Source organism: Leucopleurus acutus, assembly GCF_964270905.1.
Source record: "Leucopleurus acutus genome assembly, chromosome: 3".
Classification (NCBI taxonomy): domain Eukaryota; kingdom Metazoa; phylum Chordata; class Mammalia; order Artiodactyla; family Delphinidae; genus Leucopleurus; species Leucopleurus acutus.
The window spans coordinates 132058122-132083449 of NC_139145.1; the positions used below are offsets into that span (position 1 = coordinate 132058122).

The 25328-nt window shown below is 36.7% G+C and overlaps 1 protein-coding gene across 2 annotated transcripts in view; it reads right to left on the reverse strand.

Moving 5' to 3' along the window:
• Positions 1-25328, reverse strand: part of GPBP1 (GC-rich promoter binding protein 1) — a 72410-nt gene that overhangs the window by 3862 nt on the left and 43220 nt on the right. The window contains exons 4-12 of one of the 2 annotated variants that reach the window (XM_082837234.1): positions 22772-22895; positions 22412-22635; positions 20607-20673; positions 19480-19539; positions 11758-11942; positions 11006-11146; positions 9294-9461; positions 8633-8820; positions 4322-4424 (exon numbers count right to left, since the gene is read on the reverse strand). In XM_082837234.1, the coding sequence (XP_082693360.1) occupies positions 4322-4424; positions 8633-8820; positions 9294-9461; positions 11006-11146; positions 11758-11942; positions 19480-19539; positions 20607-20673; positions 22412-22635; positions 22772-22895 (1260 nt within the window). The remainder of the gene's footprint in view (positions 1-4321; positions 4425-8632; positions 8821-9293; positions 9462-11005; positions 11147-11757; positions 11943-19479; positions 19540-20606; positions 20674-22411; positions 22636-22771; positions 22896-25328) is intronic. The other variant, XM_082837235.1, reaches the window with a different exon arrangement.

Genomic DNA, 25328 nt, shown 5'->3' on the forward strand with positions numbered 1-25328 from the left:
CTCTAGAATAGGACCTCAAGAAACATTTGATGAATTTGCATGACACTCTCCCTCTCTCCTGTCCTCACCTTAAATATTTTGAAAACTGCTATATCACATTCTGCTTTATGTGGGAATCTACCTATCTTCATTAAACTGCAGCACTATGAAGGAGCTCATCTCTATAAACTCTAAAATCTTGGGCATAGTGAACACTTAAATGTTTGCAGAATTTGAGGAGAATAAAACTCAGATTAAACTCAGATTCTCAACTGTTACCAGATACAATATGAATACTTTTATAAACAGCATCAGGCCCCAATGGTTTTTTAGGCATCTAAATGTCAAATGACATGTCATCATTAACATAAATATACCCATGTCTTTATCTTTAGTTTTTTAAAAAATGGACATTATACTTACAGGCCATTGCTCTCCAACCCACAGTATGCACAAATTTTTTATATCAGTTAATTATTTTATTATCAATAGGGTTTTATCTACCTGCCCCAGTCATAACAGGGTTTTAGAGCCAATTATCTTGGTCAGGCAATATTATGTTTTCCTTGACTACTACCTTATGGTAATGATATTAAGTGGTTTTTCTTGATGCCTTTCTTCAGATTCAAAACAAATCCTTCAAAGAGATACACAAAATGGCAAACCCACACAATGGGCTACTACTCACGAAACATGGGTGAGTTTCAAAAGCATGAAAGCAACCAGATCCAGGACTATAACAATATATGGTTCAATTAGTAAAACACTGTGTAACTTGGGAGATTGGGATTGACATATACACACTACTATATATAAAATAGATAACTAATAATGACCTACTGTATAGCACAGGGAACTCTTCTCAATATTCTGTAATGACCTATATGGGAAAAGAATCTAAAAAGGAGTGGATATATGTGTATGTATAGCTGATTCACTTTGCTGTACAGCAGAAACTAACACAACACTGTAAATCAACTATACTCAAATAAAAATTAATGTAAAAAAAAAGGTATCCAGGAAAAAAAATTGTGGAAAGGCAAAACTATAGGGACAGAAAGCAAATAATCAGTGTCTGCCAGGGGCTGGAGCTGGGAGTGAAAGAACTAAATGCAAAGAGGGACAATGTGGAACTTTTGGGGATCATAGTCATACAGCTATATACATTTGTCAAAACTCACCCAACTGCACACCTAATGTGAATTTCTTGTTTGTAAATTGGACAATATAATAAACATAACAAAAAAAATCCTTCAGAAGTATTACCCATCATCAGCTTGTGAAAAATAACATGGTTCACTAACTTCTGAATAAAAAATTTACATTAACTGGGAAGGAAGAAATATGAAAGTGGAAAAGAAGTAAAATTATCTGTTTACAGACAACATGATCTTATATGTAAAAAACCTAAAAATTCTATTTAAAAACCTGTGAGAACTAACACACGTAGCAAAGTTGCAGGACATAAAACCAATACATAAAAATCAGCTGCATTTCTGTAACAATGAACAATCCAAAAAGTAAATTAAGAAAACAATTCTTAAAAAAAGAAAACAATTTTATTTATAATAGCATTAAAAAGAAAAAATACTTATTCTTAATTATAAGGAATAAACTTAACCAAGGAGGTAAAAGACTTCTACACTGACAACTACAAAACACTGCTGAAAGACATTTAAAATACATTAACAAACATCCCATACTCACGGATTAGAAGACTTAGCATTGTTAAGATGCAAATATTACCACAAACAATCTACAGATTCAATGTAATCCCTATCAAATCTCACAAGTATTTTTTTGCGGAAACAGAAAAACCCATCCTAAAACTCTTCTAAAAGCTCGAGGGATTCCAGAATAGCCAAAACACTCTTTTGAAAAGAAGAGCAAAGTTGGAAGTTTCATACTGCTGATTTCAAAACATATTACAGAACTTCCCTGGTGGCACAGTGGTTAAGAATCCGCCTGCCAATGCAGGGGACACGGGTTTGAGCCCTGGTCTGGGAAGATCCCACATGCCGCAGAGCAACTAAGCCCGTGCGCCACAACTGAGCCTGCGCTTTAGAGCCTGCAAGCCACAACTGCTGAACCCACGCACCACAACTACTGAAGCCAGCACACCTAGAGCCCATGCTCCACAACAAAAGAAGCCACCGCAGTGAGAAGCCAGAGCACCCCACCAAAGAGTAGCCCCCTCTAGCCACAACTAGAGAAAGCCCACGCGCAGCAACAAGACCCAATGCAGGCAAAAATAAATAAATTTATTTAAAAAAAAAAAAAAAGGTCCTGGCTTTCCCAGGGTCCTGAATTTAGCTGAACTCAACACTAAACATAGCCTCCTCCATCCTTTAAAACAAAAAACAAACCCAAAAAAACCATATTACAGAGCTGCAGCAATCCAAACAATGTGGCACTGGCATAAAAACAGAACTGAAGGGACTTCCCTGGTAGCACAGTGGTTGAGAATCTGCCTGCCAATGCAGGGGACACGGGTTCGAGCCCTGGTCAGGAAAGATCCCACATGCCATGGAGCAACTAAACTTGTGCACCGCAACTACTGAGCCTGCACTCTAGAGCCAGTGAGCCACAACTACTGAGCCCATGTGCTGCAACTACTGAAGTCCGCAAGCCTAGAACCCGTGCTCCACAAGAGAAGCCACCGCAATGAGAAGCCCGTGCACCACAACGAAGAGTAACCCCGCTCACTGAAACTAGAGAAAGCCTATGTGAAGCAACGAAGACCCAACACAGCCAAAATTAAAAATAAATAAATAAATTTATAGGGAAAAGAAACCCACCACAAAAACAGAACTGAAGACCAATGAATAGCAAGCCCAGAAACAAACCCCTGCATATACAAATGATTTTTAACAAGGGTGCCAAGACCATTCAATACAGAAAGCACAGTCTTTTTCAACAAATGGTGTTGGGAAAAAAATATGAGAAATGAAAAGGAAGAGAGCACCACTGGTGGGAATGTAAAATGGTGTGGCTACTACAGAAAAACAGTAGGACAGCTTTTCAAAAAGTTAATAATAGATAACTATATGATGCAGCAATTCTACTTCTGGGTAAATACCTGAAAGAATTAAAAACAGGGACTCTACAGATATCGATAGAGTCTACAGCTATCTATAGACTACCTCTCTATCTATAGATATAAAAGCTGCTGTGAACATGGGTGTATAGGTATCTATCTATAGATAGATAAATATAGATAGATACAGATACCCATACACCCATGTTCACAGCAGCATTATTTATAATAGCCAAAGGTGGAAGCAATCCAAGTGTCCATCAATGAATGAATAAACAAAATGTGGTACATACACATATAATGGATTATTGTGTCTTAAAAAAAGGATATTCTGATTGACCCATGCTACAACATGGATGATCTCAAAGACATTCTGCTAAGTGAAATAAGCCAGTCACAAAAGGACAAATACGGCATGATTCCACTTATATGAGGAACCCAGACAAATTCACAGAGACAGAAAGTAGAGTGGTGGTTTCCCAGGGTTGGGGGAGCAGAGAATGAAGTTATGGTTTAATGGGTACAGAGTTTCACTTTTACAAAATGAAAAGAGCTCTGGAGGTGAGTGGTGGTAATGGCTGCATAAAAATGTCAATGTACCTTAATGCCACAAAACTGTACACTTAAAAATAGTTGAAATCGTAAATTTTACGTTATGTGTATTTTGCCACAAATTTTTAATTAGGACGATGAAGTCTATTTTATTATGAAGTAAATGTAACTAATTTCCTCAAAGATTTCATTCAAAACATTTAAGAAGTGTTTTGAAGATTATAATATAAATTATAATATCTCCGTATAGAAAATCACTTCTGCATGACCAGAACTATTTTAAAGAACTATAATGGATTTGAAAAAGAAAAATCTCAACTCCCTGACACTCTACTGTACATTTTCTAAGGAATACTCTTTCAAAACGGCAACTATTAAGACATTAAAAAAAAGATGTTCTAGAATATAAAATATTCCTGTGCAAAGGATAAAAAAATGAAGCTACATTTGGCAAAGCTACTGCTGCTACTTCTTATCCCCAAGTCATTTTTTAAATACCTGAAAAGTGACAAATCAGACATATTCTTTACACTAATTCCTAAGCACTGCAGATCCATGGATTTAAAGAAGTCAGCATTGCAGACCTATTTAAAAGAGAGGCAAATCTGACCTACAGTGTGATGTTTAACAAATTCCTAAATAAAACTGTAAAACTTTCTTTCTCCCCACCCCCCCAAAATGCTTAGTTATATGTTGTTCTGATTAAGGAAGGGCAATTTTTAAAGTAAACTTATATGATTCAGCTCTTCTTACCTGTTCACTAATAACCTGGAATTCTCTCATTTCATCCTCAGTTAAGGGAGCACATGTTTCATCATTTTCACTGTCTTCTTGCCAGCCCATCTCCTTTAACAATCTGGAAAGGGGGGAAAGAATAAATTTAATTTAGAACTTAACCCAAGTAAGATAATTCCTTTTACACTGTGAGCAAGAAAACATGATCCATTTTATTGGGTTAGCCAAAAGGTTCGTTCGGTTTTTTTTCTGTAAGATGGCTCTAGTAGCGCTTAGTTGTCTTTAACTTCTTTTGAAACAATTGTGTTAGACTGTATTGTAACAGCTGTCATATTCAACATGCATTTTAAAAAAAGCTTATCAAAATTGGTGAATTTTTGTGTAGCCATTTTAACAGTGAAGATGGAACAAAGAACATGTTTGGCATATTATGCTGTATTATTTCACGAAAGATAAAAACGCAACTGAAAAGCACAAAAAGATTTGTGCAGTGTATGGAGAAGGTGCTGTGACTGATCAAACGTGTCAAAAGAGGTTTGAGAAGTGTCGTGCTGGAGATTTCTCGCTGGACGATGCTCCATGGTGAAGTAGACCAGTTGAAGTCAATAGCGATCAAATCGAGACACTGAGAACCATCAACGTTATACCATGCGGGAGATAGCCAACATACTCAAAATATCTAAATCAAGCGCTGGAAATCATCTGCACCAGCGTGGTTATGTTACTCGCTTTGATGTTTGGGTTCCACGTAAGTTAAGCGGAAGAAAAAAAACCCTCTTGACCATATTTCCACATGCGATTCTCTACTTAATAATTAACAACGAAAACATTCCGTCTTTAAAACAAATTGTGACGGGCGATGAAAAGTAGATACCGTACAGCAATGTGTAATGGAAGAGATCGGACAAGCAAAATGAACCACCACCCACCACACCAAACGCCAGTCTTCATCCAAAGAAGGTGATGTTGTGTAGTTGGTGGGATCGGAAGGGCGTCCTCTATTATGAGCTCCTTCCGAAAAACCAAACGATTAATTCCAACAAGTACTGCTCCCAATTAGACCAACTGAAAACGGCACTCGACAAAAAGCATCCAGAATTAGTCAACAGAAAATGCATAATCTTCCATCAGGATAACGTAAGATCACGTGTTTCTTTGCTGACCAGGCAAAAACTGTTACAGCTTGGCTGGGAAGTTCTGATTCATCAGCCATATTCACCAGACATTGCAGCTTCAGATTTCCATTTATTTTGGTCTTTACAAAATTCTCTTAATGGAAAAAACTTCAACTCCCTGGAAGACTATAAAAAGTACCTGTAACAGTTCTTCGCTCAAAAGATTAAAAGTTTTGCGAAGACGGACTCCCCTGGTGGTGCAGTGGTTAAGAATCCGCCTGCCAATGCAGGGGACACGGGTTCGAGCCCTGGTCCGGGGAGATCCCACATGCCGCGGAGCAACTAAGCCGGTGCACCACAACTACTGAGCCCACGTGCCGCAACTACTGAAGCCCGTGCACCTAGAGCCCGTGCTCCGCAACAAGAGAAGCCACCGCAATGAGAAGCCCACGCACCGCAATGAAGAGTAGCCCCCACTCGCCACAACTAGAGAAAAGCCCGCATGCAGCAACAAAGACCCAATGCAGGCAAAAATTAATTAATTTTAAAAAAGAATAGATAAACAACAAGGTCCTACTGTATAGCACAGGGAACTATATTCAGTATCCTGTAATAAACTGTAATGAAAAAGAATCTGCATCAGTTTGCTGTACACCAAAAACTAACACATTGTAAATCAACTATACTTCAGTTAAAAAAAAAGATTAACAGGGAATCAACCACTTTCTCTAGTTGGGCAAACAAGAATACTGTAGCCATGCTGCATTTGACTTAGAGCCTTTAAAGCTTCTGTTTCTTATATGGCCACATATCTTGTACTAGTCTGATTATACTGTTGTTTTTTTAAAACATCTTTATTGGAGTATAATTGCTTTACATTGTTGTGTTAGCTTCTGCTGTATAACAAAGTGAATCAGCTGTACGTATACATATATCTCCAAATCCCCTCCCTCTTGCGTCTCCCCCCCACCCTTCCTATCCCACCCCTCTAGGTGGTCACAAAGCACGGAGCTGGTCTCCCTGTGCTATGCGGTTGCTTCCCACTAGCTATCTATTTCACATTTGGTAGTGTATATATGTCAGTGCCACTCTCTCACTTCGTCCCAGCTTATCCTTCTCCCTCCCTGTGTCCTCAAATCAATCCTCTACGTCTTTGTCTTTTTTCCTGTCCTGCCCCTATGTTCTTCAGAACCGTATTTTTTTAAGATTCCATAATTACATCCCTTAAACATACTCCTTTTTACACCTAACTCATCTTTCAAATTGAACCTGTCACATATTGGCTACTTTGTAGCCTTTACACATTTTCAAACAATCTCATAAAAGTGCTCAGAGACTGGAAAGAAAATGTAACACTATACCCATATTTTACAGATGAAGAACCAGGATCTCTTAAGTAAAAACAATTTGCCTACTTGACAGCAAACAAAGAAGCAGAATTCTGGTTTTTTGCCTCCTAAGTTAGTATACATTGCACCAAACTCTGCTGCCTCTGGACTAAAATGTCGTAGTCACCATCACTGTTAATTACTATTTCTCACATTTCTTTTAATCATTTAATGCTTTGTCTTCACTGTAACCTATGGCCTCCCTGTGGAATGGCACTTCCATTCTCAATGCCACCCAGTCCAGAGTCTACAGATCTAGACTGGTAAAAACAACCTCACACCTTTCACTAGATCCTTACTTTTACTTGTTTCACTTTTAAAAACTGAATCATAACTAAATAATAATGCAGATGGAACAAATTATTTCAAATTTTATGAAAAACAAGTATTCCTAACTGTCCATTCTCTCTTTCCACTTCCCTCCAAGGGCTGTAACTGTTAACTGTTCCTAGAATAGCTTTCAAAACAAAAACTCTGTATTTCCCTATTCCCCACAATTAGGAATACACCACAACAGTGATCTGCACTTTGCCTTTTCATTAGCATTTCTTCCCATTCTCTTTCAAATTATTACCAAATCACCCTGATACCATTTTCACAATTACCACCCTCCACTAAATATTTTCAATGGCTTCCCACTTCCTAAAGAACAAACTCCTTAACCTTAACACCATGACCACAAATTCAAATTCCTTACATTAGAAAAAGGACAGGACTAGAAGTGGAAGACTGGGTCACAAATCCTACTCTCCACAAACCAGGTATAAGACACAGGCTAATTTGTTCACTTCCCTGAGCTATTTCTTCATCTGAAGCATTGAAAGAGCTTGAATAGATCTCTAAGGCCCTGCCTTTTCAATTTATCTCTAATTCCATTAAGGACTCCACACTCCTGTCAAGATATTCTATTCACTAACCCTAAAACAAACTCGTTATGTGTTCAACTCTAAATATCCTTTCATGCCCCTTTTTATTCCAAAATGACTACCCAGTACCCTTGCCCGTACTGTCTCACCCTTTAAGATTTAATTTAGGTCCCAATTAAAACTCTGACTGGTACTCAAACCATAATGCTATCTACCCCAAAACTCCCTTGAATTTCTCTGGCACTCATTTCTATTAATTCATTTGGTGCTTAGACAAGGTAACAACTACCCCTCTGATGTTGAAGCTATCCTCAATACCTTGACAACATACTGAAACTTGATAATAGTAGTAATATATGTGCCTATTTCATATATTTTTTAACAAAAAAACTGTCATCCTTGAGAACTGTATCACTGATGCCTAAGTTGTTAAATCAAGCAATATGAGTGAGTACTTAAATGTGTATGTAACTTAAGAATCAAAGTTTACAGGGAGTTCACTGGTGGCCTAATGGTTAGGATTCAGGCTTTCACTACTGTGGCCCAGGTTCGATCCCTGGTTTGGGAACTGAGATTCCGCAATCAAAAAAAAAAAAAAAAAAAAATTACAGAAAATTTGAAGCCATGGAAAAGAAATATCACTCAATTTTCAGAGAAACACATGCTATACACCATGGATGAACCTTGATAAAGTATTACTGAAAGCAGACTGGTGGTTACCTAAGGACAGAGAGTAACAATGAGGAGTAACTGTAAATGAGCACAGGGTTTCTTTTTGGAGTGAAAGAAATGTTCTAAAATTAGACTGTGGTGACAGTTACACAAATACACCAAAAATTAGTGAATTGAGTAAAAAATTTATAGTATATAAATTATATCTCAATGAAGCTGTTAAAAAATAAATCAACTTTCTATAATAAAATCAAAATTCTGGGTAGAGACAAACGCAAAAACACTAACCTGTGTTCTGCTTCAAGTGAACTAGAAAGAACATCAGTTTGTGGGAAGGCTGAAGACCGAATGATCTGTTGGGAAATTACCGAGGCATTGCCATTCTCTTGTGGAATTTCATTTTCATCAAAGTTTCGGTTTATATCCCTTTCTTGGTGAGTACTATTGCTGTTATGCAAATTAAATGAGTCGTCATCCTGATTTTTGAAGGGTTAAAAAAAATGAGTTAGAGAATAGAATTGTTTAAAAAAAAAAACTTTAATAGATCCTGGTTAGATTTTCATTGATAAAACAACTGTAATGATTATATAATCATTTAGGAGACAGTTTCATAAGATGTAAAACTAAGTTGTGAAGGGTACCAACAGCTTTCTGACTCTATGTATTCACATCTATTCAATAAAGAGAAAACTAACAGGATAAATAAAGGTAGGCAAGATGGGGAAAACACGAACATGAACAGGAATTTTTTTTAATTTCATTTTTGCTCAGGAACTACAGAGTAAGAAAAATCTATTTTAGAAATGAATTCATTATTTATGCAAATAGCTAGCTAGCCTTGCTTTCAGAAATATGAAAATATTCAAAGGTCCTAAATAAATAATATTGGCCCACCTATTCCAATGACATGCTAATGTCAAACCAAGAATTACACTGCAAGTTCAATTACCTTTTCTGAGCCTGCATGGCTTTCATCTTCATGTTCCTCTTCTACTCTGTCCCTTTTCAATGCTTTCAAAAATTCACTCTTCTTATCAGTGCGCATACGTGTCAGTTTGGTTAGACGAGGCTGCTGATTAAGTTTGTCAACAGGTGAAGAGGAATTTGAGCGATTACACTAAGAAAAAAAATCAAAAATGTTGATAAATGTAGACAGAGAACTAATATCAATATAAAGTTTACAACTACCATAACTTTCTATTTCACCTTCTTCCCAATACAAAATTGATTTTAAATTCTATTTTAAACTCTGTTTTCCACTATGACTGCCATTTTTATCTATCCTACTGAATGAGTAAACATAAAAATTTTATCCCCAAAACAATTAACGTCTGATAATACCAAGAACTATGATTCTAAATTAGGACTTTAAATACTATTTTATAAAATGAATCCTGAAACTGCTTAAACATTTCTATAATTCAAAAAGAAAAGCAGTTTTTAAAATTGTGTTCCACAGAGTTCTAAGGTTCTAAGGTTCGTAACAGCTTCCCATACGTATTATAATTCTTTACACACAGGTACACATTGAGTTTATCAGATAGTGTTTTACGAGGGAAAACTTTTGTGGAAGAGCAGGAGGGGACAGTAACAGAACATGTACTGGAGTCCATTTTGACAGTGGAGTACAAAAGAAAAGAGAATGTTAGAATTCTGTGTCACAGGTATTTTAAGCCATGGGAATAAACCAAAATGCTTAACTGTTGGCAATAACGTCTATAGAATTTAAGCCACAACCGACCAGCTGAGAATGCTTGTCCTTCCATCAGAGTTCTAAAATTCTATGATTGAGAACTAGTATATGAGGGGTTATAATGTTCCACTATAGTACCCAGACCAATCTCAGTTATAACAATACAGTCACAAGTGTCTTTTGACCCTGAACTGGGCAGGGAAGTCCCTGATCTAGAAGTTTCAGAAAGCTGGCCAAATGAGAAAGAAACACGTAAGCTACTTCAAGGTCAGTAAAATAATAATATGCACCTTTCCCTCTTCTTCCTCCTCTCTGCCCTCTCTTAGTGTCCATCATCCCCAAAAGAAGATTATATAATAAAAATCCTTATTTTTAGTCAAGGTTCAATCAGACAGCATAGCATAACTCTGTGTCAAAAGTCAAAATACCCGTTTTCATAATTCTTCTCTTAAAAATTACTCTTTCTGGTTGATAAGTATATGGGTGTTTCACTGTATGATTTTCTCTACATTTTAGGACATTTGGAAATTTTGTTAGAAATTTTAAAAATTATCCCTACTTAAACTGCAAAAAAAGTTAGCAAACGGAGGGAAGTATCTGAATCAAGTTTTCTGAAAGAACTAAAATATCTCAGTTTAATGCATTCATTTAATGCATCTATGCCTTTTGTTCACTGTTAATTAAATTACCATGATTAAGACACATTTCGCTCCTCGGGAGTAATTTTTTTTTTTTTTTTTTTTTTTTTGCGGTACTCGGGCCTCTCACTGTTGTGGCCTCTCCCGTTGCGGAGCACAGGATCTGGATGCGCAGGCCCAGCGGCCATGGCTCACAGGCCCAGGCGCTCCGCAGCATGTGGGATCTTCCCGGACCGGGGCACGAACCCGTGTCCCCTGCATCGGCAGGCGGACTCTCAACCACTGCGCCACCCAGGAAGCCCGACTCAGGAGTAATTTTAAATGCCATACCTCTTTCACTGAAGTTGTTGATGGACTAAAATTCTTGGCAGTTGATTTAAAAGTATTAAAGTTTCCGACACCATATGTAGACTCATGAGGGAAAGAAGTCCCAACTTTATTTTCTTTAGTTTGGCTTTTCCACTGTGTAGGCTAAAGAAAAACACACAAACGTTAATGTGTATCTAAAACAGAGTATATAGAAGAGAGAGAAAACAAACTGAACACATAAAGATGACTAAATGTGGCTCATAAAAACAATTATTTTTGTATTATACCTTAATCATTTCTACATGGTTCTCTTCCATCTTTTTTTACAAATAAAATCAAAACCTGGTATTCAGATAAAACATCTAACTACATTGCTGTTTTTTCAAAGTTTTATAAACCTTAAGTTAGGTTTCTTTTGCCTAATACCAAGAAAACACAAGTGACCGAGTTTCAAAAACCTAAAACTGAACACGAAGGACAGAGCATTTTATACATTATTATTAAGTAAATATATCACAGATACATCTTGCAAAACAAGTATTTATAGATTTCATTTACTACTGACTACTAAAATAATAAAACATACATGAACAAACACACAAGCCACTTACAAGACAATTAAAATCAATGACACACAGTGGGCCAACGACGCTTTCCACTTAGAAATCAGCAGCCCACCAATACCCCCACACTTCAACGTGAAATTTTTTTTGTCAAAGTAATTCAATTGATAATCAACTTAAAACTTGCACGTTTAACAACTTAGAACTTACTTTTGTAGGTGGAGCAGCAGGTTTAGGGACTAAGCCTTTATAAACACTTGGACCAGTCCCATTCTTAACTGGCTGTGACTGAAGATTTCCTACTACTGGGAATCCAGATAGCTGTAAGTCTTTTGTATTACCTTTCTTAATGACCAGCATCCTTTGAGTTCTAGATTTAGGATTCGGGGGATATTCTGCATAAATAAAGCACGAGCAATAGTTACACAGTTTAAATTTTAGCATAAAATTAAACTACCAAAAGAATCGTATATTCCAAACTTGATTATATTTAAAAGTTACAGCTGCTTCCTGACTAAAATAATTATGAACTATATTCCTGCTTGAGAAATAAAGCTAAAACAATCAAACAAATCATAGCAAGAATTGAGCAATGTCAAGTAACAAAGATGAATTCAGCTAGTTTCCTAGAATGGTTAACTATGACCCAGCCAAAATTAACTACATTCTAGCATACTTTTCATTATTTTTTTTAAATTACAAATTTCATCCTAATGGCTCTTAAGACTTGAAATATAAAATATATTTTCCTCTTCTCCATTTTGAAAAGAGAATTTTCCTAATTCCTTCATTCTTTTTATCTCACTCATAAAGTTATTACTAATTAGAAAGAAACTACAGTCCCTCTATTTCTAAATTCCTACTTAAGTTATGACTAATGAAAAGGGGAATTGTTTTCATAATACCAATTCATTCAAATATTTACTGGCCATCCAAACTACACAGAAGGCATTGTGTAAGTCACAGGGGATCCAACTCAGTCCTGGCTTCTGAAGATAGTACTAGAAATAATATTTGCTAACTGAAAGCTTTTCTCAGTACACCCACAGTTGCTAAAATATGAAAAATTACTCCTAGAGTTTAATCAGTCAATGTGTAATCAAACAGATGTTACAGTGAGCATATTCACAATTATGGCAGAGACGTATGTCTTTCTTCCCTTAGAAAAACTCTGAAAGCATCAGTTTCACAGTTGGAGAGTTTAGAAGAAAAGAATTAACTCCAAGAAAGAAATCGCAGAAAAACTAAATTAAAATTAGCTTAAGATACGACTCTGTGAGATGGTGAGTAGCACAGATATATATGATGATGCCCTGTGTCAAACAAACCAAACTTCCTACTGCATTATCTCAAAAACTAAACTAAACAAGGACTCCTAGGGACATGGAGGGACTCTCGAAGTCCATCTGGAACTTCGAACTCTTCAAACTATCGACCTTATATGGTATGTCATTTACTGTAATGCTAAAGGATTAAAGAACAAGGACCTGGCAATTCCTTGGCAGTCCAGTGGTTAGGACTCAGCGCTTTCACTGCCAGGGCCCAAGTTCAATCCCTGGTCAGGGAACTAAGATACCGCAAGCCGTGTGGTACGGCCAAAAAAACCAAACAAACCAACACAACAAGAACCTAAAGCAAAGTGAGAAAAGATTCATCTTTCTGAAAGTTAAACACTGAATGTTCATCCACTAGGGCAAACATTCCAACTGCTCAGCTGCCTACAAAGGCCCAAGATATTAAGGCTAAGAAAGATATTTTCAGGCACATAAGGACACAAATTACATCACCAATATATAGTTTTTCTGAAAAACAAAATGAAGTCAAAATGAAAATGATCTCAAACAGAGGCCAATGAAGAACGCTAGAAATAGTGCTAAACAGTTTAAGTTACAATTACTTCTGGTAAACAGATGGTTACAGCATAACTAAAATTCTTGAAATTAGCAATTCTTTAAATTAAAATATAAGATAAAATCTTAAGAGTCTGGTACTCAAAATCTAAATTAAATGAAGCTCAGGAATCTGAAGAATGACTGACTGATGCTGAGAAATGCAAAAGGTAGTAAGAGCCTGCAAGGTCTGACCTCAGAGGAATTCAAGTATTAAAGCAGGGGATGTTTCTTTCAGTACAGCACAATTAAGTAAGTTCAAACATGACTGATGAAGACTTCTATTCCAGTATTACAAACTAAGCACACAAGTTTATCTTCTTTCTCTTCTAGATCCTTATGTTAGAATTACTATAAGGGAGGAAAACAAATACAACAGTAAAGAAGAGGAGAAGGGGACTTCCCTGGTGGCGCAGTGGTTAAGAAGCCACCTGCCAATGCAGGGGACACAGGTTCGACCCCTGTTCCAGGAAGATCCCACATGCCTCGGAGCAACTAAGCCCATGTGCTGCAACTACTGAAGCCTACACGCCTAGAGCCCATGCTCTGCAACAAGAGAAGCCACCACAATGAGAAGCCCGTGCACCGCAACGAAGAGTAGCCCCCGCTCGCCGCAACTAGAGAAAGCCCGTGCACAGCAACGAAGACCCAACGCAACCAAAAATAAATAAATAAATTTATTTAAAAAAGAAGAAAGAACAGGAGAAGGTTCATCAGCAATGGATGACCTCAACACATATTTCCAGAGAGTGAAGTAAAGGAAAAAACTTCAGCTTAGAGTGTGTGCACAAAGGAACCCAACAGCTGAGGAGGGGACTAATCTGCCCTGTAGAATCCTAGATTGTAGAACTGGGACTTGGAAGTGCCATATAAGGCAGAAGACAGAAAAGAAATCTTTTCAGACAAAAATCAATCTCAATCACCAAGAAAAGATCTTTACTAAAGTAAATCCTGAACAACGTATTGATACTTTAGGCCGAAGTAAAATGATCCCACACTGAAGGCAGAAGGTACAAGAAGAAAAAAAATATTTTTATATGTAAATCATCATTGATCAAAACCAGAAGAGGAGAACAGATAAGCAAGCAGGCATTGTTTAAGCCTCAATATAATTCCTGACTACAAAGTTCACCTTTCCTAAAACAGGTTTTCTAGACACCTAAGAGCAAGAAATATTCTTACAGTTTCCTCAAAGAGGTCTTCAGTGCAAAGAATGAGAGAAAATCCTATAAAGAAGAAGGGTGAAGCTGAAGAAATCAGTCATAGAAGAGAGGTAGTAAAGTAAAAGATGATAAATGTACCTAAAAGATGATGATAGGGATTGGGAGGAAAGAGAAGCAGACATAGTGCTGATGTACTTACAAAGTATTCACAGTCAAATAGTACAGAGGTTAAGACCATGTGTTTTTGTGCCAGATTTACAGAATTTTAATACTTGCTCTAACCTCACTAGTTAATCTCTCATCTGTAAAATGAAAAAGAGTTCCTGTCTCAGAGCTGCAGTAAAATGTTTTCTTTAAACCAAATACTAGAAAAAATGTCCAGAAGTCATATACAATCTCTACTGTAATAGGTTTCCAATTGTATTTCAAATTAAAGGTGTCCTTTTCAAGAATTTTAAACCTAAAATTGAAACCTAAAATCCACGAGAGTATGGAAGATGAGAAAAATTATAAAAGAAATAAACACCTTTAATAAAGACTAACCTATATCCTATATAACTATGCTGAACATACTACATAAACCTGCATGTTTAAGAACAAGCAAAGTGTTCTTAGTCTAATGGGCCAGATGGCGGCCACCAGCAGTGGTGTTCACGCGGTAGAGTGTTCCCAAGTGTGTGTGCCACCAGTGTGTCTATGTCCCCAGGGTAAGCTGCAGCCTCTCCAGAGAGACTCTCCAAGACCAGCAGCTGCTGGTTATTGAAGTGCTGGTATCATGAGACTGACTGACCAAAATCGAGGACTTGGACTCCAGAGACCCTGCTTTTGATCGGGAGACACCCTGAGAGCCTGAATTAATAAGAATGTGTTAAATATCAATACAAGAACAAACAAGCCAAGAAGAACGAATGGGGGCAAAGGGAGGAGGGGAGGAAGGAGGGGAGGGAGGGAAAGTTAGTTCTTGATAGTAATTATCACATATAAGTAATGGAAAAGGTGATGGCAGCACTAGTAACTTAAATTTGCCTCATTTATATTACTTATAAACTGGCTCATCTATTCATAGATTATCTCTACAAATTCTCCTCACACAAACCTTCCGAGTTAAAGTGTTGAATCTGTTGGATTCAAACAGTATCCAACGACGACTCCTACACTTTCTCCATTTACTTTATCAACTGGTAAACTACATGAAAAAGACCCAAATTGTTCATTTTTTTAAAGAGAAAATTTATGTATTGATGAAAGACTTTAACACTTATAAACAAGAATTAGAAAGTAAGTGACTTTGGTGACTTCCTTCTATAAGTCATATGTGCTTATTATCAAGCTCATATAAACAGTTACTCTTATTCAAATTGCCTTCAAAATATCTAAAGGCAAATGTTTTGGATTTTCATATCATTATTTCCCTCTATCCTCACAGACAACTGTGATCTGATAATAACTGACTTTAAATATCCTTTTATTATCTTGTTATTTCATGCTCTCCCAGTATCTTTGAATGTTATAATTAGTTTTGTTCCTTTAAATCCAAAGCCAATGGTGGAGGGGAAAGGCTCAAGCCTTTGAAGAAAGATTAGAATTAAAATACTGCCATGTATAATATTGATACAAAGTAAGCTGGGCAGACATAAGTCAGAGCTGACATCTCAATTCCTCATCTTCTTTTCTGTCTTTAACTATACTCTCCATATAGTTGCCTTATACATACATATATACATTCTGATTCTATCAGTTTTTACTTTTATTTTTCAATCTATCACTTAGGACACTTTTTGCCTTTTATTAAATGTACCAGAATCTCCCTCACTTATTGGATTTCAACATAATTAACTAACATGTATTAAACACCTGTGACATGACCAAGGATATGACACAGTAGACAATTTAATATTAACAGTGCTTTTTCCATTAGTGTTAGTTCAGTGATCCTTCTCATTTCACAGACAAGAAAATCACTCAGAGATTAAGTAGTCTTCCCAAAGTCTAAATAACTAATAAGTAAAAGACCTAACATTAGGGTCCAGACCTATCTGATGCCAAAACCAATGCACTTAACCACTATATTATACTACTGGAGAAAATGGAAATTAAAGTATTGCTAGGTCAGATACTTCAAAATGTATACTATCTCCAACTAAAATACTAATAACAAGTCTGTGCTGAATGGTCAAAATTAAGAGGCTTGTAAGTGTTCACTACTAAGTCAGGGGTCCGCCCTTTCCCTCACCATCACAGTGATGCCAGTTAATAATTTAATTTGCTCATCTTGACATAAGAGGCAACTTTAATGTGTGAATAAAAGCATACAGCCAAGGGAAGGATAAACAGTATTTTAATTAAGTTTTCACACTAATTTGAAGAAGAAACTTAACCACATAAGATACAATAACATACAAATATCAAAAGCAAACAATCAGTACCACAGCAATTAAATCCAGTTGAACACTAATTTTAAAACAGAAAAATATTTTAAGATTTTTATACAGATTGATGTTGTTTGAATTTTGCTGGTTTTGAATTTTTAATTTAATGTACAAATCTTTTGTTTTATAGTAATATGAGAGTTTTAATCAAGTGAGTTTCACTAACATAATTTATGTCAAAGCAGGAGTATGCTATTCTTTCCTTTAACAAGGTCCCCATGTTACTCGTATGAAAAAAGAGTGGGCTTAAGTAAATATATTTCTAAAACAAAAACTTAAATGATGAACGCTATGTGTAACTCTGACCAAATAAAATTTACTTGTGTCAAGTTGTCTAATCAAACTATTAATTTTTCCTTCTCAACCTTGAACATGTGTTGCATTACCTTTTTCTTCTTGTTATAATGTTAACAATTGTTTTCATATAAGACACTGAAGGAAAGTGTAGTCATATCAATATATAAACAATCTACCAACAGAATGCTTTCATACAAAGAAATTTGATAAAGATTACTCCCTTCTCTTAATCCTTTTACAAGGTCACTTTAAAAACGTCACTTGTTTTCATGACCTAAACGCATTTAGTGCAATCATGTCACTCTCAACCTGTATGCTAGTGGTTAATACCATTAGAATTCTCTAAAAAACAGCCCACCTTTAAGAACTGGTCACCAGGGACTTCCCTGGTAGCACAGTGGCTAAGAATCCGCCTGCCAATGCAGGGGACACGAGTTCGATCCCTGGTCAGGGAAGATCCCACATGCCACGGAGCAACTAAGCCCGTGCACCACAACTACTGAGCCTGCGCTTTAGACCCCACGAGCCACAACTACTGAGCGTGTGCACCACAACTACTGGAGCCAGTGTGCCTAGAGCCCGTACAAGAGAAGCCACTGCAATGAGAAGCCCGCTCACCACAATGAAGAATAGCTCCCGCTTGACGCAACTAGAGAAAACTAGTATGCAGCAACAAAGACCCAACACAGCCAAAAAAAAAAAAAGAGCTGGTCACTAATTTGCTTTGATTTAGAACTTTGATTCAGAAGGCTAAAAAAATGAATACAGTTCTTAAAGATGAGCCTTGATGCTCTTAAGTACTGTATCAAATATGAGAAAAACTCAGGAATAAATTCATCAAATTCTCAAGGAATAAACACAAATATATACGCTGAGCTGAAACAAGACTATGCTTAAGTTAATTACTAGTGACTGAAGTTTTTCATTATTTGGTATCTTAAGCACAAAATGCTAGGCTCTGCTAGTGATATGTTCCTGACATACTACACCAACACAAATAGCCAGCAGGACTTCTAAAAACACACAAATCAATTTGATAGTCACTAATGTCTCAAATTGCATACAGACACACAAACACATCATTTTCTCTCTCTCTTTCTCACTACCCAAATCAGTCACCCAGGTAAATTATTTTAAAATTCTCACAGGCACACTGAAGTGCCTTAAATTTTTGTTTAGTTTTAAATTATTAGGTATATGAGATAAATTAATTAGTAAATATTAATCTTACGCATCAAGCAATAGTGATCCTGGTTAAGATCAAAACACTACAGAAGTTACAGATATAAACTGTAGGGTGTTTCCAATAAAGCTAATTAAGATCTAAATAGAATTAAACTTATATTTAACTATAGTTTAAATAGCCTGACTACTTTCACTCAAAGTATTTTTTATTTGGGATATTATGTTTAGACTCTTGCAATTTCTGATCTACAAAAGGACAGTTTCAGGGACAAACTGGTGGTGGTTGCTTTTTAATACATATTACATTTCCGTTATTAAATTTTGACTTACCTGGAAGGAAGTAGCACTAGAAAAGTTCTACTGAAGTCCTTCCTAAAATTCTCTCATGTCTTCCTCAGGAACATAGCTATTTTAAATGTTGCAATGGGGAAAACAATATTTGGGAACCCAGGGGGTAAAGTAAGAAAGGAATAGTGAAGTGTGATACAATGAGTTTCATTGTATTCCTATGGGAAGTACTGGGAATTTAACAATTCATCAAGCCACAATTAACCATTTTCTTTTTTCTAATGCAGACACACTTTTTAGTTTACCTAAGACACAGTAAAGAGTACATCCTCCTTTTAAACATCTTTTCAACTAGTGCCCAAAATCCTTTGACCAACCCTGAAACAGGAGAACCAAAATCTTTATATTAATACATTTTATTCTCAATATTTTCAAAGATGTATTTGCCTTTAAATCATTTCTAAAATTATTATATTAACCAAGGATCAGTACCAATAGTATCGATAGGTAGTTTTATATGACAAATGCTCACTAACATTCTTGATTTTTTATTTACTTTCATTTTAATCAAATCCAAATTATTCCTAATTTCTTAGAGATTTTATTTAACACCTTCCAGGTGGTTCTATATTCTTATGCAATCAGCTGTTCCCAGAAAAACTGAATAATAAGGAAACATACCTAAGAGAGGAGCTTGGGAGATTTTTTTGGTTGGGTATGTGTGTGTCTGGGCGTGTAGGCCTGGGGAGAGTGGCAGAAATACTAATTTGCAATACAGAAAAAACAATGCCATTCACATGGTTCTAACAAAAGTGTCTGACCACCCCCACCCCCACCCGCAAGAAGCCCTTAAATTGGGAGATCAAAAGAAACAAAATAATTCCCCCAGCGTATCACCCCATAAATACAATAAAGAACAGCACAGGAAGTGGCAAAGTTTAAAATAATGCCTTTACTGTTAGGACTAGTATGCTGTCATAAGCCACAATCCTTTTGTTTTGTTAAGTTGTTGATTTTCAATAGAAAACACAAATGAACATGTGTACAAGTTCCAAAGTGGACACATCACCTCTGAATTTGGTATCAAATAATTAAATTTATTTTTCAGATATCAAATCTTCATATTTTAAGTTTTTTCCATTATTTTAAACTTCACTTGAATCTCTAAAAACTAACTAAGTTGTACTATATGTGCAGTTTAATCTTCTGTAAGATGCTATCAAATTAAACTCTCAGCAGTTTTAAAGAAAAGGGAGTTATTACCAGAAAAACTCATTAAGATCTGACAATCAAAAAGGCAAATAATTTCCAACAGACTAGTTCGGTAGGCAAAATTTATACAATTATTTTTTAATACTGTCTATGTATAACCATTTTCATAAGTAAAAAATTAATTTTTTATATCATACTATGATTGATTAAAAGTACTTATCTTTCCAGTTAAGTTTTCAACTTTGAAAAACTACAAATTAAGTTAAACTAAATTTTTTTGTTTCGTTAGATTATCAGGCTGCTCTCAAAATGACTTTAATTCATTACATTAACTTATGACCATTTTTTTCAAAATGCATATTTGAGTGTACTTAATGGTACTAACGTGTAAATCAACTATCCAAATCAAGATCTTCTCCTATCTGCAATATCTTGGTTTTTAAAAGGTAAGTGCTACCTTTTTTGTAGCTTAGCACATCAAAAACAGGTATTTAAAAGAGAAAGTTTAATTCTAGCCTATTTATTTTAAACAACACAAAAGTGAAACCTAAAAATAACATTTTATATCCCTCAAAGATAGATCAAGAATTACTTACCCCATACACCTGCAGCTAAAGATTTATTCTGATTTGGTTCTCTCTCATACTCAGGATTTAAAGATGGCTGAAAAAAAGTTGGAATAAAAAGAATACAATAAATGTTTAAACGCTCACGTTTAAGAAAAAAATCCTTTTAAAAGTAATCTCAGGGACTTCCCTGGTGGTCCAGTGGCTAAGACTCCATGCTCCCAATGCAGGGGCCCAGGGTTCGATCCCTGGTCAGGGAACTAGATCCCACATGCTGCAACTAAAGACCCCGTGTGCCGCCACTGAGACACGGCACAGAGAAATAAATAAGGATTTTTAAACTAAAAAAATAAATAAAAGTAATCTCAAAACTATACGGAAAAATCTGACATAATATAATGAACTCTTAACTACTAAACACTAATTATTCATAAATCTTACTTTCTGCTTATTCTGCTAACAATTAAAATGGTTACTATCTACACTCACTCCAAGTCGAAGAAAACAAAGGAAGGGTCTTTAAATATTCTCCTCATCCTCAACTACGTGAGGAAAAAGTATGAATTTTTTTAAAAAAAAGCAAATGCTAAGAGAATGTAGTCTTTGCATCAATATGAGAAATCATCCTTTCTTAGCATAAGGTCAAGAGCAGGGAAGAGGAAAATCAGACAATTAATTCCTCAACTCTTCTGTTAGGTTTGCATCACTGAATGTTTAGTTAAACATGCAATTTTCAAAGCAAAGTACAAATTTATATTTCAAAATGTGATGCTCAGGGTATTAAAAAGAAAACTGAGGTGAAACACAATTGAGCTATTTGTAATGTGCTGGATAGACCTAGAATCTGTCATACAGAGTGAAATTAAGTCAGAAAGAGAAAGACAAATACCATACGCTAACCATATATATGGAATTTAAGAGGAAAAAAATGTCATGAAGAACCTAGGAGTAAGACAGGAATAAAGACACAGAGCTACTGGAGAACGGACTTGAGGATATGGGGAGTGGGAAGGGTAAGCTGTGACAAAGCGAGAGAGAGGCATGGACATATATACACTACCAAATGTAAGGTAGATAGCTAGTGGGAAGCAGCCGCATAGCACAGGGAGATCAGCTGGGTGCTTTGTGACCGCCTAGAGGGGTGGGATAGGGAGGGTGGGAGGGAGGGAAGGAGACGCAAGAGGGAAGAGATATGGGAACATATATATAACTGATTCACTTTGTTATAAAGCAGAAATTAACACACCATTGTAAAGCAATTATACCCCAATAAAGATGTTAAAAAAAAGAAAGAAAACTGAGGTGAGCACTGAATGTGTACTCTAAAGCTAATCTTATTAGATGTTTACTCTCTAGAAAAGGGAAATTGTTTAAACTGCTATGAAGAATAAAATGACATAAATTTATCCAAAGTTTTAAAAAACCACACGGTGAGACACAGGAATATAAGTAGGAGGGAAGAAGGAAGAAGACTGGGGAAGGGGAGAGTTATGTACAAAAAGCCTCACAAAATGTAAGGATTAAAAATAATTGAGGGACTTCCCTAGCAGTCCAGTGATTAGGACTCCGAGCTCCCAATGCAGGGGGCCTGGGTTTGATCCCTGGTCAGGGAACTAGAGCCTGCATGCCGCAACTAAAGATCTCACGTGCTGCAACTTAGACCCGGTGCAGCCAAATAAATAAATAAATATTTTATCAATAAATAAGTAAATAATTGAACCTGTCAAGTGTGATCTCTGTAGAAAATGAGCTGTGCTGATAAAATCTGAGAGAGACTTGATGCTTACATAGCACTTACAGAAACCTCATTTGTATTAAAATTATAAGAAACTTACAAAATCCTCAGCCTCAAACTGTTTGCGTTCTCTCTTGTCTTCTTTCCTCCCCGTTTCACTGTCAGGTATGCTGTTTTCATGTAAGCCCTGGCTTTTTCCAGAATGAAAAATACTGCTACGAGAACGGGAACTTCCACCATGGTATCCCCCTCGATGATTTATGTTTTCAGTACCATTTCTTCCATGTGTACGCCATCCATTTTTTTCTTTCCTTCCAAAGTTACCTTTATTTAATAATGGTAAAGTATTATAAATTCAAAGAAGATGGTTATGCTTAAAGATTTAATCACAATCAAAACATTCTTATAAGAATGTGAAGAAAATTATTCTTAAAGTCTACTGTTCCTTAGCAAATTTTACCTCCATTAGGACGTCCAATTCCAGAATCAAAGCCATCTGAAGAGTTGTGTCGTCGACGATTCACATCATAACGATTTTCTGTCCATGAAAAGTTTTCAGAATGCTTTTCAAAATTCAGTGACGACTGAAACAGATTATAAGCATACAGGTAAACATACATATACAACTTAACTATAACTTGAAAAACTAGTAATACTCTGGTTTAATTTATTTCCAAGAATTTTAAATGGTTAAGAAGAACATTTTATAGTTATTTTCAATGTGTTTGGTAACTGGTAACTTATAAGATGAGTTCCATTGTTGATCTATTATTTTCTACCTAACAGAAACAAGAGCACCATTCTGAGCTCAACAACTATATTTATCCAAAAACTTTAAAGGTAAAAGACCACTGTAAGGAAATCAAAGCAAATAAAGTACCCTTCTTTTGTAACAAAATGTAATATTGTGTATCACACACTATTTGATTTAAATAGCTCAAGGTTTTCTTCAACATCAGAAAATTATGGCAAATGAAGCTAGTTCTATTTTAAGTTCTGTAGATTTATTTCCAAACTCCTCTTCTCCAAAGCAAATGTTCTAAGAAAAAGTTATCAAAGGAAGAATGCGTAAAAATGATTTTAAAGAATTAGAAATGTATAAAAACATAAAAACTCACAACAATTCATAAAGGTTGCTGTTTTTCCCCAATATTAATCCACTAATCTGAGAAAATCACAATCAGAACTCCAGAACTTTTTTGTTTTAATGCCCTGACCATTCCTCTGGATTGTACTAATATTACAGTTCTCTCCAGAACAAAGAGTAGGGTTCCTCAGTTACAATACAAACCCACTGCACATACCCATTTCATCCAACATGGCTGCTGTGGGACTTAACTGGTGCAAGTTCCCCTACTGCCCCTGGCTTCATCCTCATGCTGCTTCTGTGCATGGAAGGTAAAGCCTTTGATTATCTGTCTTCTGCCAGCATCCATGAAACAACAGTAACAGGCTAGCTTGCTAAGCTTTTAAGTAGGGTAAAAACCCAAGCCCTTCACAGACCCTAACAGTTTTGGTGATGAGGATGTCACGCTCTCAGAGTTAAAACCTTCTGGAAAAAGAAAAACAAGGGTATGGTCTCTTGGGCCAGACTGGGGCATAGGAGAAGACTCTCCAGGATCTGGCAGCAATTGCTCTCACCCAAGTGATGGGTGGAAGTAAGGGTCCCTCACTGTTTAGCAACCAAGTGGCAAGGGGCAGGACCGAAACAAGGTGTCCGTACAGTGCTCTGATTGTTGCAAATCTTCTCTGAGTAGAAGGAAGGGATGTATTGTCATGAGATGGAGTCCCACCTGAAAGGCAATATGGCTGTGGCAGCCGAAGTCAAGAGGTCTCCAAAGCGGAACAGCAATGAATATAGAGAGTTTTGGAAAGACTGAAAACATTAGAAGTAAGTTTTTTAAGGCTGAACTGCTGCTACTACTGGAAACAAAGAAAAGGCAGAGTGGAAGTATTCTGTGCTCTTCGTACTCCCTGATCCCTTCCTTCCCCACATCAAACTCGGCTGCTTTAACAAGAAAGTCAACTGTGCAAGAACTTAAGGAAAGAAAGAGACAAACTCTTTTAGTTCTGTTGCACACAGGTACCCAAGACACCATCCTAACCACTCCCATGGAGGGGAGACAGTACTAAGCATAAGAGTGGCTGAAAGTTTTCAGTATGGGGCAAGCCATGGCAGTATGGCACATGGGGGCATGAAAGGTCCCAGCATGAGTGTTTGCTGGGGCCAGGAGGTACACAAGAGAGAAGGCAACACCAATCCTGGCTTCAGAAGCCAGAATAGCAAAAGCCTCCAAGCCACCCATGCAATTCCCAAAGGGGTAGTCTTTCTCTCCACCCTGTACTTTCCCACATTCCAAGCTAAAGAAATCATGTAATCTCCTGAAAGCTTAGACTGTAACTCTGATATGCATGTACTAAACTCCTTAGTCTGTGTCCCCATAGTGGGAAAAGGCACCCCAGTGCCCCAATGTGGCCAATAGTTTGGAAAAAAACTCAGCAGGAGAGAGAAATTAAAAGCAATCTTGCAGGGCTTCCCTGGTGGCGCAGTTGTTGAGGGTCCACCTGCCGATGCAGGGGACACGGGTTCATGCCCTGGTCTGGGAAGATCCCACATGCCACGGAGCGGCTGGGCCCGTGAGCCATGGCTGCTGAGCCTGTGCGTCCAGAGCCTGGGCTCTGCAACGGGAGAGGCCACAACAGTGAGAGGCCTGCGTACCGGGAAAAAAAAAAAAAAAGGCAATCTTGCAGGTGGGGCTATTAGGCCAACTCAATGTACTGTTGTGTTTTACAGTTAGTGCTAATGTTACATGCTTGTACTGAAAATGCTCAAGATTCTCCCATTCAGGAAACGTCACAGGTTGACAGGTGATTCCCATCCCCTTCCAAGTGGTCTAATAAAAAGCACAGCTCCCAGAAGGAAAGAAAAGAAAATCAGATTATGTGGCTGAAGACCTGACAGCTCTGGAGTATTCAGAGAGGCTATTTCCCAGTACCACAGTGCCATCTGCCTGACA